Source organism: Lipotes vexillifer, unplaced genomic scaffold (assembly GCF_000442215.2).
Source record: "Lipotes vexillifer unplaced genomic scaffold, Lipotes_vexillifer_v1.1 scaffold329, whole genome shotgun sequence".
Lineage (NCBI taxonomy): Eukaryota > Metazoa > Chordata > Mammalia > Artiodactyla > Lipotidae > Lipotes > Lipotes vexillifer.
In genome coordinates, this window is record NW_006774067.1 from 5447296 (window position 1) to 5463392 (window position 16097).

A 16097-nucleotide genomic window follows, 5' to 3' on the forward strand; every position below is an offset into this window, starting at 1 on the left:
GCGGGCCTCTCACTGTTGTGGCCTCTCCCGTTACGGAGCACAGGCTCCGGACGCGCAGGCTCAGCGGCCATGGCTCACGGGCCCAGCCGCTCCGCGGCATGTGGGATCTTCCCGGACCGGGGCACGAACCCGTGTCCCCTGCATCGGCAGGCGGACTCTCAACCACTGCGCCACCAGGGAAGCCCAACCATGACTTCTTGGGCCAAAGACTTGTTCATTTTGTTTCAGGGGTTTGGGTAGGGTGGAGTGGTGGGGAGGAACCTTGTCTCATGTGCAATTGGCTCCTGTTGAATTAGTTTTTAATTTAGCAATGCAACTGATTTTAACCTTTCTTGGAATTTTGCTTCTTTATGTTATTTCAGTGCTTAGACTGAAAACAGCACACTATTCTGGTGACCTTTTGGGAAGTGATGGAAAACTCATGATAGAATCTATTCTCAGCAGCTTTGTAATCAGAATCGTGATAGTGTCATTGATGGTTTGAAGTTTCTAAGTTTGTGTTTGCATCCAAACAATTATCTTCCCTACCTTTATGTATATGATTTCAGAATTGAACTGTAAATACTGTGGAGACAGAGCTTTTTGCACTTAAGGTAGTCGAGGTAGGAAACAGGCATGTTGTCAAGAAACAGAAACTCGAAATGATTGTGTACTTAAAAGGTTACCAACCAAAGATAGGCAAGGCAAAAACCCTTTTTATTAATCAATACTAACCAGAATTCTGGATCCCAAGAGAAAGGATCTTTGGGATATGTGTGAAGGACAAAACAGTTTCTCTTCCTGATTTTGGATTTAGCAAAACAAAATTTTGAAGCACATGAAATTTACTTTTGACATTGCCTCACCTTGCTTTCTATAGTCCTTTCCTGCCATCTAGTCTCAATCCTTAGTACTTCTATGTTACCCTCAGTGCTCCACTGCAACATGCTATTAATATTTGATCCCTTTCCCCCCCACCAGTGGCTCCATATGCCATGGTTATCTGCCTTCCTTTATCCCCAATCCTGAGCCCAATTCACTCAACCCATGATTAAGAGGAAAGCAACTGGGTCAAGCAAATCATTCTAAAATGTAATTGGAAAATAGTAACCTTCAAAATGGTATTTACAGTTTAAAGAGAAGGTGATTTTCTAACCTGAATGAATCTAGGATTAATGTCATTCCGATGAAGAAGACAGTTAGGGTCAGCTTCCCTAAGCTGGTTTTATTTAATTTTTTCTCCACTTTTTCCCATAAGGTATTTAAAAGCCACCGATATTTTTTCATAATGGCTCCAAAGCAGTATTTGAGGGGGATTCTGGTTCAGAAGGTAGGGCATTGGTGGGATAGTCATTTCTATGTATGGGTGAAATATATGGTATGTGTTTGTAAGTATGGCAACTGTATGTAAGTGTGACATCATACATCTTAACAGAGTAAAGGGGAAAGCTGTTTACCAAGTCAGAAACACCTACAAAGAGGTTTAAGTTTAACTGATTTGTTACATAAGTATTTTATATACTACAGCATGCTTATAAAATAATAAACATGGTACGTTTGATTAAAACTCAACATAAAAGCTATCTCTTTGTATGTGCAATTCATCCAACATGTTTCAGTGGGGGAGAGGGTGCTATGATTCTCTTTCTTCTATCCCCTTTTCTAATCTGTTGAAAGCTGGATCACATATTTAATCATTTTTTAGTCATGTTGAATGACCCGGATGTAATGTCACATCACGTCCCAAGCTCCCCAAGTAAGTAAATATTACCTTAAGATCAAAGAATTAGTTTAACAGCGATGGAACATACCAACCCTGACACCAACTTCAGTTGTGCCTGGTAGCAGTAAAGCAAATTCAATCTTGTTTATATAAGGAGAAAGACTGGAAATCAAGAGATGTGATGGATGGTTGTAGAAGAATTGGCTAGAAACTACATTTCTCTCTATAAGACTTCTCACCATATGCAGGTGTTTCTTGGCTTGGAGGAGATTTTGCAGGCAGTAACACCCAGTGCTTTCCAGTAATGATAATGGGAAAAGCATAAGGTTCAAATTAATTTTAAAACTTTTCTGAGCGTGCTTAAGATTGCTAACAGTTTTTCTCCTAGCAAAACACATGACAAACATTTAAAGAAATAGAATGAATGTATATAGAGTTCCCTATATAATAGCCTTATTCATAGGTAATGTAGGAAGTTCAATGTTTCCCACCAAAAATATTTTTCTTCTGGCTTCCTCAGGGCTGGAAAATCCACTATTAAAGATTTATAGTTTTGGCTTAAGCTTTTTGGTTATTCCTGTTGTCTTCTTTCAAAGACTAAATGCATCTAAGTGGGAAAATTTGTGAAGGGTCATGGCTTTAGGGAATCTAAATCTATATTCATTTATTCATTAAGTCAGCAAAAAGCTACTGAACACCTCCTGTGTGTTAGGTATACCACGAGCACTGGGGATGGAAGAATAAGGGAAGGTTCCTTCCCTCACAATGCAAATGGTCTTTTGATCCTTAGCTTGAGCTGCACTAAAATCATGCATTTCCAAGTGTCAGTGATATGAACTTTCTTTTGGTCCATCAGTCCCTCTAGCTCAGTATATCTGTGATGAAACATGTCATCTTTTCTTACAAATTGGCCATACTTTCTGCCTTTCTCAATTTCATCAGTGTTACCACCTTTCCCAGGCAACGGAACTTTTCCTGACAACTCAACTCCACATTAATCTTTCCCTTCTCAAAACTCCACTGCATTAAACTCAAAATCACATAGATTAGCACTAAACTGTTCTCTAATTATTCAATGCATGATCAATTTGCTTCCCAGCTATGTTATAAAATGCTTAAAGGCAAGGATTTCTTTTATATCCTCTAAACCAGAGGTTCTTCAAATGTAGACCTCATAACAAGCCACCCAGATGAATGTGATTAAGCTAAAGTTTGAGAACCTTTGCTCTAGACCACTGTCTCAAATTTTAATGTGTTTACAAATCACTTGGAGATTATGTTAAAATGCAGGTTTCAATTTAGTTGGTCTGAGATTCTGCATTTCTATCAGGGTCGCAGGTAATACTGATGCTTTAGGAGACAGTCTGAAGATCAAAGAAAGAACGCCTGTAGTCCCAAGTACAGAGTTTGATCCCTGGGGAGATGTCCAACAAATATTTAGAGATTTCAGTCAAAATTACTCTAGTGTGAATTAGTTTATACAACTGATTGAAAAAGTGCATACACAACTGAGAGAAAATAGCATTAAGAAGGATAGGGGAGCAAAGGAAGACAAAATTTGCTTATGTAACAATTTTACCCAAAGACTTACCTGAACCCCTAATTTGAAACACTTGTAAAGTTTTATTTTGTTTTCTAATTTCTTGTATATCTTTTTTCTAAATATCCCTGTACTCACAGGCAAATATACAAATCTTATCTTTGAAAAAAAGCATATTTACAGGATTTACCACAATGCCAGTCACTTAACTTGACATAAGCTTATTAAATTGAATTTCCTTAAGCAGACCCTTCCTTTTAGGTACAGGAAAAAAGTTATCTTTCTCTGAAAAATTTTAAAGCAGAGCACTAAAAATTATAGAATATCTACAGTATATGTTCTTGAAACAATTGAAAAATGTTCTAAACACTGCCTTTAGCAGAATGCAGTAGTTGAACGCCAAATGGAAGAGAAGAAAATACATATTCTGAAAGAACCAACATGATTCATCATTAAGGCTTTTCAGGGATACACGAATGAGATAATGAACATCAGTGTCCTGGCCCTGATGGGTTTTATATTAAACTATGACAACAGTATCCTTGGTTTTCTGCTATTTCAGAATTACACTTTCTTAGCACAAAACACTGTCAACGCCTGGTATATGGTTCGCTCACCAAGCAGTCAAAAGCAATTAAATGAATCGTTTGGACAAAGTCAATTTTTATACATTCCATGCACATTGAAAAAAACAAGTTCAAATAAACCTCAAACAAGACAAATTTAATACTGAATGGGTTTTATATTTCATGAGACTCAAGTACAGGCAAGTAACACCTACAGCATGTTACTCTACATCTGTGGCAAAGTTGGAATAAATAGTTACTTAAATGATCCACTTCTGGCAAGATCCATCAATGTTATGACCTCCTTTGAAATTATGGCAAAAACAATGCTTTTATTACAATTTTTTTAATCATGAAGAGGAGGACAAAAGTAACGCGATTTCCCTTCAGTGATTCAGATTTGTGGAAGCCTCTCCAATATTTTCACCTCTGACTGTGGTGGAACTTGTTCACAAGGGCACAGATGAACATTCAGTTCAGGAACCAGATGTACGATCCAGAGAAAAAAAATAAGTGGACTAACTTATACCCCACATCAAACCAGAATTGAATGCTTTCCAGGGTTTTAAAACATCTGGAAAATCTCTAATATTGTCCCTTCTTTTGGTTCTATCTTTTCACTTATTTCTATCCAAGATGGGAGGGGAAAAAAAGGCTGAAATGTCATGAGAAAGTTATATTCAGCTGAAGTTTATGTAAGAAGAACCAATGCTTTTTCCTACTTGACTTCCATTCCAATGTCGCATACTTAAGGGCTAGTCTTCTAAGGGTGCCAGCATTCCCCTGAACCAAAATAAGCAAACATCCAAGTATTTTGAATTCTCTTCCTCAAAATTATGTTTCATTATTCTGGGATCTTGACAGAGTAAAACAACACTGCTGAATTCTAAAAGATTTTCTCATTTATCTGTATATGCAATAATGTGGAGGAATTTATCTATTGGATTTACCTTTTTTCCATTTGAATCCTACCCTGCAAAATTCCTGACAAATCTGAATTATCCTCTGTGAAAAGAAGAGGCCATCAAAGGAAATGTTCCTCTTATTTTCCCAGAATCCCCCAATCCACAGCCTAGTCCAGAAGCTTAAAGAAACTTAGTCAAGGGAGTTCTGCTACAAGACATTGTCCCCACTGACATGGTCACGTTGTTGGAAATTACTTTGAATGAAGGCATTGAAGGCCCCCGTGAAAACAAATTTTACTGCTTTTGTATGCAAGAGACCCAAACAAATTGAGACTGGAGAATTTTCCACTTTGGCCTTTACAAGTCCTTGTATCCCCACTCTCACCCCACAGCTGTTCCTTCCCATCCCCTCTTACATGTGACTTTAACCCCTAATTCTTCCTTTTTACCTCGCTCAGTAAAATCCAGCCTGCCCGAACAATGACTCTTATTCCGCAAGAACAATCCCTCTATTCCCATTTCCAAAACTAGCTGGGCTTCAGCCAAGCCCCTCCTGCTAAAGCCATGCAAAAATTTCCGTTGTCCTCCAAGTAGAATGCTTCTTTGGAGCCTTCCTTCAGAGCCTTATGCTAATGGCTCTCTAGTTGATTTCTTCCACAGTTTTGCTGCTGAGATTCAGGCAGGATTGGCCCCTTTGCTGCTCAGCCCAGGCCACTTCATAGAGGAGCAAGTCCTTCTATGGACCACACCAGAGCCCAGCTCTCTTGGTGTTGAAGCACTGCCTAAGCCTTTATTCTTCCTCTTTATTATCTTTGGTATACATCTCTTGGTTTGATTCATTCTACTAATAGAGGTTCTCATAGTTATGGTGGGGCCATGGTGCCAAGGAGGTTTCGTTAGTTTGTTCAGGCCACTTGAATATAGGTTTAACATCATAAAGCCAACAGCACTAAACATTGGAAGCTTTGGGAGTAGTTTAGAACTTCAGAGGCCACCCTGGGGAACTTGGGATATGAGTAAGACAGTGCCTTTGTATGGCACCTTAGCATGAAAATATTCAAAGATTCCAAATATTCAATGGTCAACAAAATCTTAACTGGTATGAAGAAGACTTTTAAAGATAAAAAAAACCTCTAAAAGACAGCAAAGTTATAAAATTACTTCTCTTAAGGACTCCTTAGGAAAATCTAATAAAAATGTGAAGGATCTAAAAATCCAAACTTAAGCTCTCTTTTTCCACTTCTGCTCCATCTTTGGATTGGCTTTCCTCCTGGCCCCCTGTATCTCAATTTCCTCCTGTCCCTGCTCTGCTCCTTCCCTCCTTCTCCTGCACCTTCTCTCAACCCCCTTCTCTATCCTCCACTGCCTATTCCTAAATATAGTCCTCTCACTGGAGAATATCTCCTCATAGTATATTTTAAGGTAGATGGAAATGATTCTGCAGCTTTAAATCTTGGTCAAGATCAGATTTTCATAATGTAGCAAGGGACTTTCTGATTCCTCCCAGGGAAAAATGGAAGTTAGCTGAAGATTTTAAGCATTGTCTTAGGAATTTAGAGTCTGGGCTTCCCTGATCTCTATCAGTTAGTTCATCTCTTTGTGGGAAACCAGAGATGGTAGAACTTCATTTGAAAAGCAGGATGGATTGATTACCAAAATGATAGAAAAAAAAAAAAAGGGACACATTTTAACTGTAAATGAATATAAAAAGTATAAAAATAGGAGCAGATCTCTTAGCAGCTATTCCTGAGGTATTTCCTGTCAAAATTCACTGGTGAAAAATCCAGTTATGTAAGGAGGGAGAAAAATAGATCCACCCCTGATTTCAGAAACAGCTTAACTACCACATTCTAGAATATTCTTTTCTCAATAGGAATGAAGATATCACAACTGCCCTAACTACGTTCTTTGTTGATGGTCTTAAACCTGATGTGACAGATTTAGTTAGAAAACAGAATATAGGATGGTAGACTGCTTTCCCTCTGAATTATAAGAGCTTGATGAGCGCTTTGAAGATACTTTGGCTCAGAAAAAAAAAAAATTACAGATTAACTTAATAACTTTTCAGATTGAGCACTTAGATAAATCCAGGAACAAAAACATCTCTATGGCTAGTCTAGACAAAGATACCTGTGGATGTCATAAGGAAAAAGGACACTGAAAAACACTTGCTTTGCCTTAGCTTTCATTGAAAGACAGACTCTAAAGTGACAAAGTACCAACTTTGTCTAACACAATGACTCCTCTTTGAGTAAGTAGAGTCTCTGGTTTTCTAAAATTGCCCTTAAAACAAAAAGAAGAAATTTCCATGCAATCGTGAAAAAAATCTAGGATCTATCTTCCTTTTTGATACCAGACGTACACATTTCTACCATCAACCGAGCTTTCCATCATTCCTTCCTTGGAGTAACCAAAACATTTCAGTGGTAGGAATCTCAGATATTCCTTTCACTAATCAGCATTCTCTTCTGGGTAATGAATCTGTTGAATGAATATGGTGAATCTGTTGGAGTGAAAGATACTTTGCTAATACGGTGCCACTCTTAAATGTGCTGTGGCTGGACCACGTCTTTCTGGAATTCTGTAGAAGAGAAGAATCGTTTGGTGTTGGTACAGATTGATTTTCCAGTACCTGAGCCCCTGTCTGGGATAGACTCACCTAGAGCCTTGTGTAACTTTAAAAATGCCTTTCAGAAGCTCCTATGCTTCTACTCACCAATTACCATAGAACTTTCTTTCTGTTTGTATACAAAAGATCCAAAGACAAGCTGTGAGTGTTCTAACTCAACAGCACAATGGGTTTCAAACACCCATCACTTAAACAGCCTCTCATTTTACCCTACACCAAAAGCCTGCCCTCTTTGTTTGTGCTCAGTGGCAACAGCAGCAAAGTTAACTGAGGCTTCTACTGACTTAGTCTTAAGATCTCCACTTAACCTTTGGTCCTTCATGTCATGCAGATCTTACTCTTTATTGAAAACACTCAATGCTTTTCTGTTTCTAGACTGACCTTCTATGAAATCCTCCTCTTCTCATTCACACATATTTCTATCCATTGCTGAAGTGCCCAAAGCCCTCCAACTTTTTTCTTCTCTCAAAAGAAGGAAAACCTCACCACTGTCATGCACATATTCAGGAATTTTCCTTGCCTCACTCTGATCTCCTCGAAACTCTTTTAGACAACCCAGATTTAGAATTATTTTTGGAAGGAGCCCATCTGAGAACTGAACAAAGAGGCTATCAAGCTTAGTGTGTGATTGCAGCCCATTCAGACTTATGTGAATATTGTCTTTTTCCCAGAGGCAAAATCTATACAAGCTGCTGAAATTGCAGCCTGCCAGTTAGGTAGAGATAAGAGAGCAAATATCTATACATATAACAAATATGTGTGGAGTAATTCATGATTTTGATACGCTTGTAAGCAGTATGGCTTCTTAACTGCATCTGGTTTTCCAGTTAAACATGGCAGTCACATAAAAGTCCTATTAGATGCCTTGTTTTGCCAAAGGAATTTGCTATATTAGGGTTGAGCCCCACAGTAAAAAGCACACTCAGGGATCAAAGGGTAATGCTTTAGCAGGTTACTACACTAAATGAGCTGCTTTAACACCTCCAAGCTGTCCACCAAGTCCAAGAGTCAAAGCCAAAACTAACTCCTAACTATTGGCATCAGGTCTTGAGTTAACTCCAGTATTAAGCATTTGATTCTGAAAAAGCGTACTGAAAAAAATCAAATTGTTTTCTTCTCGCAGAAAGCTATAGTGGCACCAAGATGATCTCTTGGTCTGCCCCAAGATGCTGAAATGAATCTTCTCAAAAAGTGTTACATGTTGTGACCCACTCTGGAAAGGCAAATTTAAAAACCATCAAAAATAAACGTTGGTAGGGACATTTCAATAAGATCTCAAAGTACATCTCATGTATTTCCCATCTGTCAAACCTACCATCTTGAGAGAATTGTAAAGCTGAGACATAAAGACAAGCCAAAACCTTTAGGACCTTTTGGAAATCTATCTACAAATGGACTTCATTCAGTTACTCACTTCATGTGGTTATGAATATGTCCTTACTAATGTGTTTTGTGTCTCCTGGTCTTCTAGAAGTCTTTCATTGCCATAAAGCAACTCCTTTGATAGTAGCAAAGAAACTTTTAGACTTTGTTTTTTCCACTTGGCAATACCCACCTATTTATCTAGTGATTGAGGTACTAACTGAGACTTGTAAAGCTATCTGAAGAACTTTAGTTGCCAAGGCCAAAGGCTTTGCCCTTAGTTCTCATGGCCATTAGGGCCAGTCTAACAGGAACTCATAGACTGTCCCCATACGAACTTGTCACTAGATGCCCATTGCCTATAGGGTTCTCACCCCCTCTCTTGACTGCTCTTTTACAGTCCAACATGGCAAATACTATAGAAAATGAATGCAGCATATTCAAGTTCATAATCAACAGGTCCAAGCAGCTTCTCTCAATGATAAAGCACAGGAACCCCTGCATGACCTTCAGCCTCAAGTCTTGGATTACAGGAAACAACAACAGCATAAGACTCTTCTCAAACTTCATTGGAAAGGATCATATCAAGTGTTGTTAGCCATAAACACTGCAGTGAAACTCTAGGGAATCAACCCTTGGATCCTTGTTTCCAGTAAAAAAGTTAGGATCCTTGTTTCCAGTAAAAAAGTTATCATACATTTATTTCCTAGACTTCTATATCAACAGGAGATCCAAAACAGAATCCCTTGGAATCTTCCAGAAGATGACATCAAGAAGATGATAGCTTTTCCAAGATCTTTGGACAAAGCAGCAGGCTGCTCCAAATGGATAGCTTCTATCCAAGGTCTTTAGTTCAAGACTTCCTGTGCCCTAAAAGTAACAAACTACCACATCCTTCATCTCCTTCTTTTCATAACCATCTGTGAGATTCTTAAACTTTCTTTCCATAGTTTTGTTTCTCTGGATAAATCAGGAGGATGAACAAGTATTATACAAACCTATTTAGGTCAAACCTCCCTTCGCCATAGACTCAGGGTGGAGATGGGATTTATTTTCCTGGATAATCCCAGATGGGGCAGGATCTTGTCTAAGAGGCATTGTCCAAGGCCTTCTAATGATTCTCATGTTAATACTTGTCTCCACAGTCATTTGCTATATTCTTTCTGGAATTTGAAATACTTCAGCCACTCACTTGACAAATGATTAAAATTCAATCACAAAGGCAAAATTTACCAGGAAGACAGGAAAAAGAGGTACGATGTTAAGAAAAGCCCCAATGGCATCATTACCAATGAGTCTGTGACTATAATTGCCTCAAGTGATATAGACCTAGAAAACTGAACAAATCAATATTTGGTTGAATGAGACTCAGTCTCCCCACTGACCTAGAGGAAGGACTGTGAGAATTTTCCACTGTGGCCTTCTTATGTCCTGGTCTCCTTTAGCTGTTCCTCTATAACCTTCTTATGCATAACTTTAGCTCCTGTTTGTCTTCATCCTTCTTGAGAACATCCAGACTGCTCAGAGAATGGCTGCTAATCCACAAGAATAATCCCCTTTCTTCCCATCTGAATCCTGCACTGGGGAGCCTGGGAAAATATCACAAATAAACCCAGGCACAGCTTTGCATGTGGTAGTAACCATCCTGGAGAATCATGTTTGGAACAGAAGGTGTTTGAAGCTGTGACATAGAGACCTCAAAAAGAAGTAGCTTTATAGAACGAAGAAGCTCTTATCTCTTTCTCATAACAGCCTTGGATTTAACAGTCCAGGTTTGGCCATGTCTCTGATCCATGCAGACATTTAGAGATATAACGTCTTGTTGGTCCATTATCCCCTAGAGCATAGCAGAAGCTGGTCACAGGCAGTAGCTTTTAGACTGTAGGAAGGGGAAGAAGCTGCATAGGAACACATGTCCTGTGTCTTGAGGCCTAAACACAGGGGCGCATACCTCTTCTACTCACATTCAGTTGGTGAGAAGATGGGCAAATGTTCACATCTAGCTGCAGGAAGGTCTAAGAAATGTGTACTAGCTGAGCAGTCATGTGCTCAATTTTATATCTCTCTATCTATCTCTCTATCCATCTATCTATCCATCTATCTATCCATCTATTTGTCCACCTCTCCCTCTCTCTCTCTTTCTCTCTCTGAGTGTCTATAAGTCTCTTCCTAGATCTGATTTCCAATGGCCTAAAGAGTTATGGGAACAGAGCAGATTTCTAATATAGATAAAATGTTAAGTATGTCAGGCACCAATAGCTGCCTACCCAGTATCTGTTTTCTTTCCATCCTTTTGAAGAGAACTCGAATTCTCCCAACTAAAGACAATTGCTGGGCACATTCTCTTGTAGTCCAAGGGTTCAAGGTGGTTATATGACACAATCTGGCCAATGAGATATAAATGATGCATTTCTGGGGGGGCTTTTTCTTCCTCTTTTTCCTGTATCCTTCTTTCTGCCTACTACACAGATGTACCGATGTGATGCTTGGAGCAGTAACAGCCATCTTAGAACCATAAGACAACCAGAGTGAGGATGAAAGCGAAAATGTCAATGATGGTAGAGCTGAAAGATGGGTTCTCGATGGCTCATTGGGTCATAAAACTACTTATGTGAACCATGTAAACCTTTTTGCATTTAAGCCAATATATGGCAGACCCTCTAATATTGGCAGTTGAATGGGTTTCTAAGAAATGGAGAGGGTGAGCAAAGGGAAAGAGAGAAATTGAGAGAGAGAGAAAGGAGCTTCCTTTCTGCTCCTGCCAGCTTCCTGAATATATATATATATATATATATATATTTTTTTTAATTCTACCATTATCTTTAGTACTCCAAATATATTTAAAGCATAGATATCAGTAAGCCTATGATGGACATTTTTCATTTTACCCCACAGATCCACTTCCCCATCCTTCATCCTGCCTGGTGCCCTCGGTGGCTGTCCATATGGACTGCATCGACAATTTCCTTTCTTTCCATTCTTTCATTGGGTTTGACTAGTAGAATACATTGGCAAGAGATCTGGAGAGCAGGAGGAAAGTAAGGTCAGGATATTTATTCCTTCGTCTTCCCAGCTGTGCTCCTCTCAACTAAAGGCCACAAGTCCTCTCAGATGGCCTTCTCCCCACAACTCACTTTCTTGGTTCCTGTAACCACTTCCTCCCCTCATTCATTCAGGCTGGGGTGTAGGGTGGTGATGGATCCCTGTCCCATTCTCTGTTGCTTTTCCTAAACTCTTCCCACATTTTTGTAAACAGTTCCTTTATGAGTTCTCCTTAAATTACCCAGTTTGAAAGTGCCATTTGATTTCTGCCTGGATCCTGGATGACCCATTTCTGGAGAGTGGTATTAGAGCCCTGCTTCCAAGATTAGATTCACATGGAAGCAGGAAGCTCTAGAGGTAGAGACAGCCTCTTGGAACTTCCTGTGCACCAGAGCAGCTCAGTTTTATCATGTAGTGGTAGGGTGAGAGGGACCAGGAAGACAAGAAAGAGAGGTATAATGCAGAGGTTAGAGCACAGAATCTGAAGCCAGACAGCCTGAGTCCAGCAGCAGGCAGATGCCATTACATCTTCTTTTTTTTTTTTAACATTTATTTATTTATTTATTATTATTATTTTGGCCACACCACTCGGCTTGCGGGATCTTAGTTCCCCAACCAGGGACTGAACCCGTGCCCCCCGCAGTGGAAGCACAGAGACTTAACCGTTGGACAGCCAGGGAAGTCCCAGATGCCATTACTTCTCTGCCTCACTTTCCTCATCTGTAATTGGGATAATAATAGTACTTGTCTCATAAGATTGCAGTCAGGATTAAATGAAATGTACATGTAAGGCACAAGAGTTCCTGGGACTTTCTAATTAATCAATAAATATAACTGTAATAATAATTATTCTTAAATACCAAGGATCAGACAAGATGCTGGTTGCTTCAGAGGATATCTGTGTGGACAAGTGAAATCAAAGACACATGCCCTTCTAATGAAGAATCTGATTTCATATTTTGATATTTGACTGCTGACACCTTCTAAGCCTTACCTCTTCCTCTTCCCTTTCTGCCCCACATCTGGACAAGCTGATAAAAAAGACTGGGTGCTCACCATTTTGGCACCAGCCAAACCATAAGACGTTGCTGCATGGGGACTCTCATGCCCAGCCCCAAACCCTAACCACAATAAAAACCCAAGCCAGTCTCATTTCCTTGCTTTTTTATTTCAGACTTGCTTAAGAAGCCTATGCTGTGCACCCCAGACACAGACGCCAATTATGTAAGTAGTAAACACTTCTATACCGTTTTGGTGTGTATGTGTGGCAGCATCAGTAGCAACATCTGAACCAAACTTTGGGTGTGGATCCATCTGCCTCTGCAGGTGACATAGTAGCCTTCCATTCAAAACACATTGGCACTAAAACTACTGGTCCACTACCCTACTTTTGACCCACCTTGGGGTAAGAGAAGGAAAACCTTGAACTGACTGAACTTATTTTCCTTCCTACAATGAATGGGCATCTCAAAAATAGAAAATAAGTTGAATCACAGAAAATGAACTTCTATTTCTTTCCCACCTTGAGTTGTAGACTGAGATTCACATCTGCTCTATCAGGTTACTGACAATTTAGTCACTGAGCAGGGCACCATCTTGCCCAGCCTTAAAAGTCTTCCCCCAACCAAGCAAAGCAGAACGAGGAGCAGAAAAGAGGGAAGACTCAATAGTGCCTAAGGTTTGAGAACTTAAGACTCTGAACGGTGCTGCTTTACTTCCATCTCCTTCTCTTGACCTCCAAATTGACGAGCACTGCCTGTATGCCTCTTATATCTTTACCAGGACCTTCCAGTGAGCACACCCATCCACTGTTTCTTGACCACCAGTAGTTTCCTTTTCCTCCTTAATGTCCTTTTTCTCTTTTTTGGTAAGTTATAAAAGTATTCTGACATAGGCTCATGTGGACAGCCCCCTTCTGGGTATGGCTTAGCCTAGAAGACTCCCATGGATAGACATGAGAATCATTGGAGGAATTTAAAAAAATTAAATAACTTCTGGGAGCCTATCTCAGACATGTAAAGTGAGACTTTGCTGACTTGGGACAGATAGGGATGGAAGATGTGGGTTAGGAACGTGTATGTTTAAAAGAAGTTCCCCAGCTGATTCCAATGATGAATCAGGTATAGCACACATTGAACAGATTAATTTTGTGACCCAGGATTATACTGATCCAGGGACGTTTGACCCAAGGATATGATAATCCCACCATTTGCTCATCGCTCTGCCATCAACATGAGTGGTTAGTACAGAATACCCAACTTGATTGGAAATACGTTAAAGAATTAAGTCATCAATACAGAGAAATTCCAGACAGCAGAACAACTTTGAAATAGCTGAGGGAAACTTCTCACAGTTAATTAGCTAAAAAGAAAAAAATTTCCAACTATCAGTCCTTTATCCATCTCCTACTAAATATTATTGGCAGGAATAATCAGTACAAAAGAAAATGACAGTGGTGAAAACTGTACATGATAAAATTTGTTAGAGATGAAAATCTGAAGAATCGTGTCTTGATGCTCACATTGAAACATGCAAACGTTAAACAGGGAAAAATTAGACTTGGCAGAAGTAATCAACACTAAATAAAACTGCCAACAACTACATTGGCACATGTTAAAATTTATTATTGCCTAAAAATTGACTGAAGAATCCCAATTTTTGACTAAGTTTAGGTATGAATAATTTGACCTGAGACAATTGGATTTGGTACAAATAATGGCTATAAAAGAAAAGCTGCAATTGCAGAAACTATAATCAGTAAAATTTGATATGAGCAATAAGGAGAAAAACCACATTGAATAACATTTTCATTTAAACCGTATGTGGAAAATAATTGATTTCAATGAAAAGAATTTCAGTAAATTAAAAATTAAAATGGAAAAAAATTAGAAATATCTTAATGCCTGGGAATAAATTTTATCAAGGAATTACAGTAGCTTAATAGACATTACTATGGCTCCAGAAATACTTTCTTAATGAGTATTTTAATCTATGTATGCATAATTTTAATGTAAAGTTTTAACTCCCAAACACAGGGGTCAAAATATTCTCAGAGCAGAAAGTCCACAGGGTCGACATGGATAGGTCAAAACAAAAAGCTTAAAACTTTCTGCATCCAGTTATTTATTGTGGGGTGTCAAGAAAGGAGTGGTCAGGAAAAGTCTGGAACATGGGGTAAACCCAAGAAGGGTAAGCATTCATGGAGTGCCACCACTTCAGGTTCCTGGGCATCCAGATGGCAGGATAAGGTATGTGTACCTAGGAGAAAGAGCACAGAAGACAAACCCTTTCAAATGATTCCTAAGCCCCTCTCTCCTTATCTAGTTTCTTACTGTGGGAAATGAACCATAATTCTAAGTCTTGAAGTTGACCAAAGTAGTCATCTCTCAAAATGCAAATCCTACTATAAAAAAGAGGAATAATAACAAGTGTGGGGGGAGGATGTGGAGAAATGGGAACCCTCTACACTGCTAGGGAGATTGTAAAAGGACACAGCCACTTTGGAAAAGAATCTGGCAGTTCCTCAAAAAGGTTACACATGGATTACCATATGACCCAGCAATTCTGTTCCTAGGTATATACCCAAGAAAAATAAAAACATATGTTCACATAAAAATTTGTTTACAAATGTTCATAGCAGTATTATCCATGATAGGCAAAATGGAAACAATCCAAATGTTGATCACGTGATGAATGGATAAACAAATTTATGCTTTATCCATACAGTGCCATATTTTGGGGCAATAAAAAGAGATAAAGGAATGATCCATGCTACAACACAGATGAACCTTGAAATCATGAAGGTGAGTGAAAGAAGCCAGTCACAAAAGACCACACATTGTATGATTTCCTTTATATTAAATGTACAGAATATGCAAATCTATAGAGACAGGAGGTAGATTAGTGGTTGCTTAGGGCTGAAGGGGCTGAGGAGAAAATGGGAAGAAAATGCTAAAGAGTACAAAGTTTCTTTTTGGGCTGATTAAAATATTCAAAAATTGATCATGGTGATGGTTGCACAACTCTTTGAACATGCTAAAAACCATTGCTTTGTACATTTTAAATTAGTGATGTGTATGGTATGTGAGTTATATCTCCATAAAGACTATATTAAAAATGCAAATCTCCAAAAATGGAGTCACATTCTAAAGTCTAAGTTTTTATCTCTGGGTATCAGTCTCCTTCTCTGTATAATAGGAATGATCTTAATAACTTATGAAGATGTTGAAAGACTTAATGAAGCAATGTATGTGAAAATGCTTACATATCATGCAACACACGTGGTAGAAACAGCTAACTGCCCAAGATCTGTGCTTTTCCTTCTGTGGCCTAGAATTTGCACAGGGAAAGA

The 16097-nt window shown here is 38.9% G+C and overlaps 1 protein-coding gene across 1 annotated transcript in view; it reads left to right on the plus strand.

The window, feature by feature from the left end:
- The window catches only part of TSPAN8 (tetraspanin 8), a 248571-nt gene that overhangs the window by 130459 nt on the left and 102015 nt on the right, over positions 1 to 16097 (plus strand). The window contains exon 3 of the mRNA XM_007448781.1: positions 12921 to 12970. Coding sequence (XP_007448843.1) covers positions 12921 to 12970 — 50 coding nt within the window. The remainder of the gene's footprint in view (positions 1 to 12920; positions 12971 to 16097) is intronic.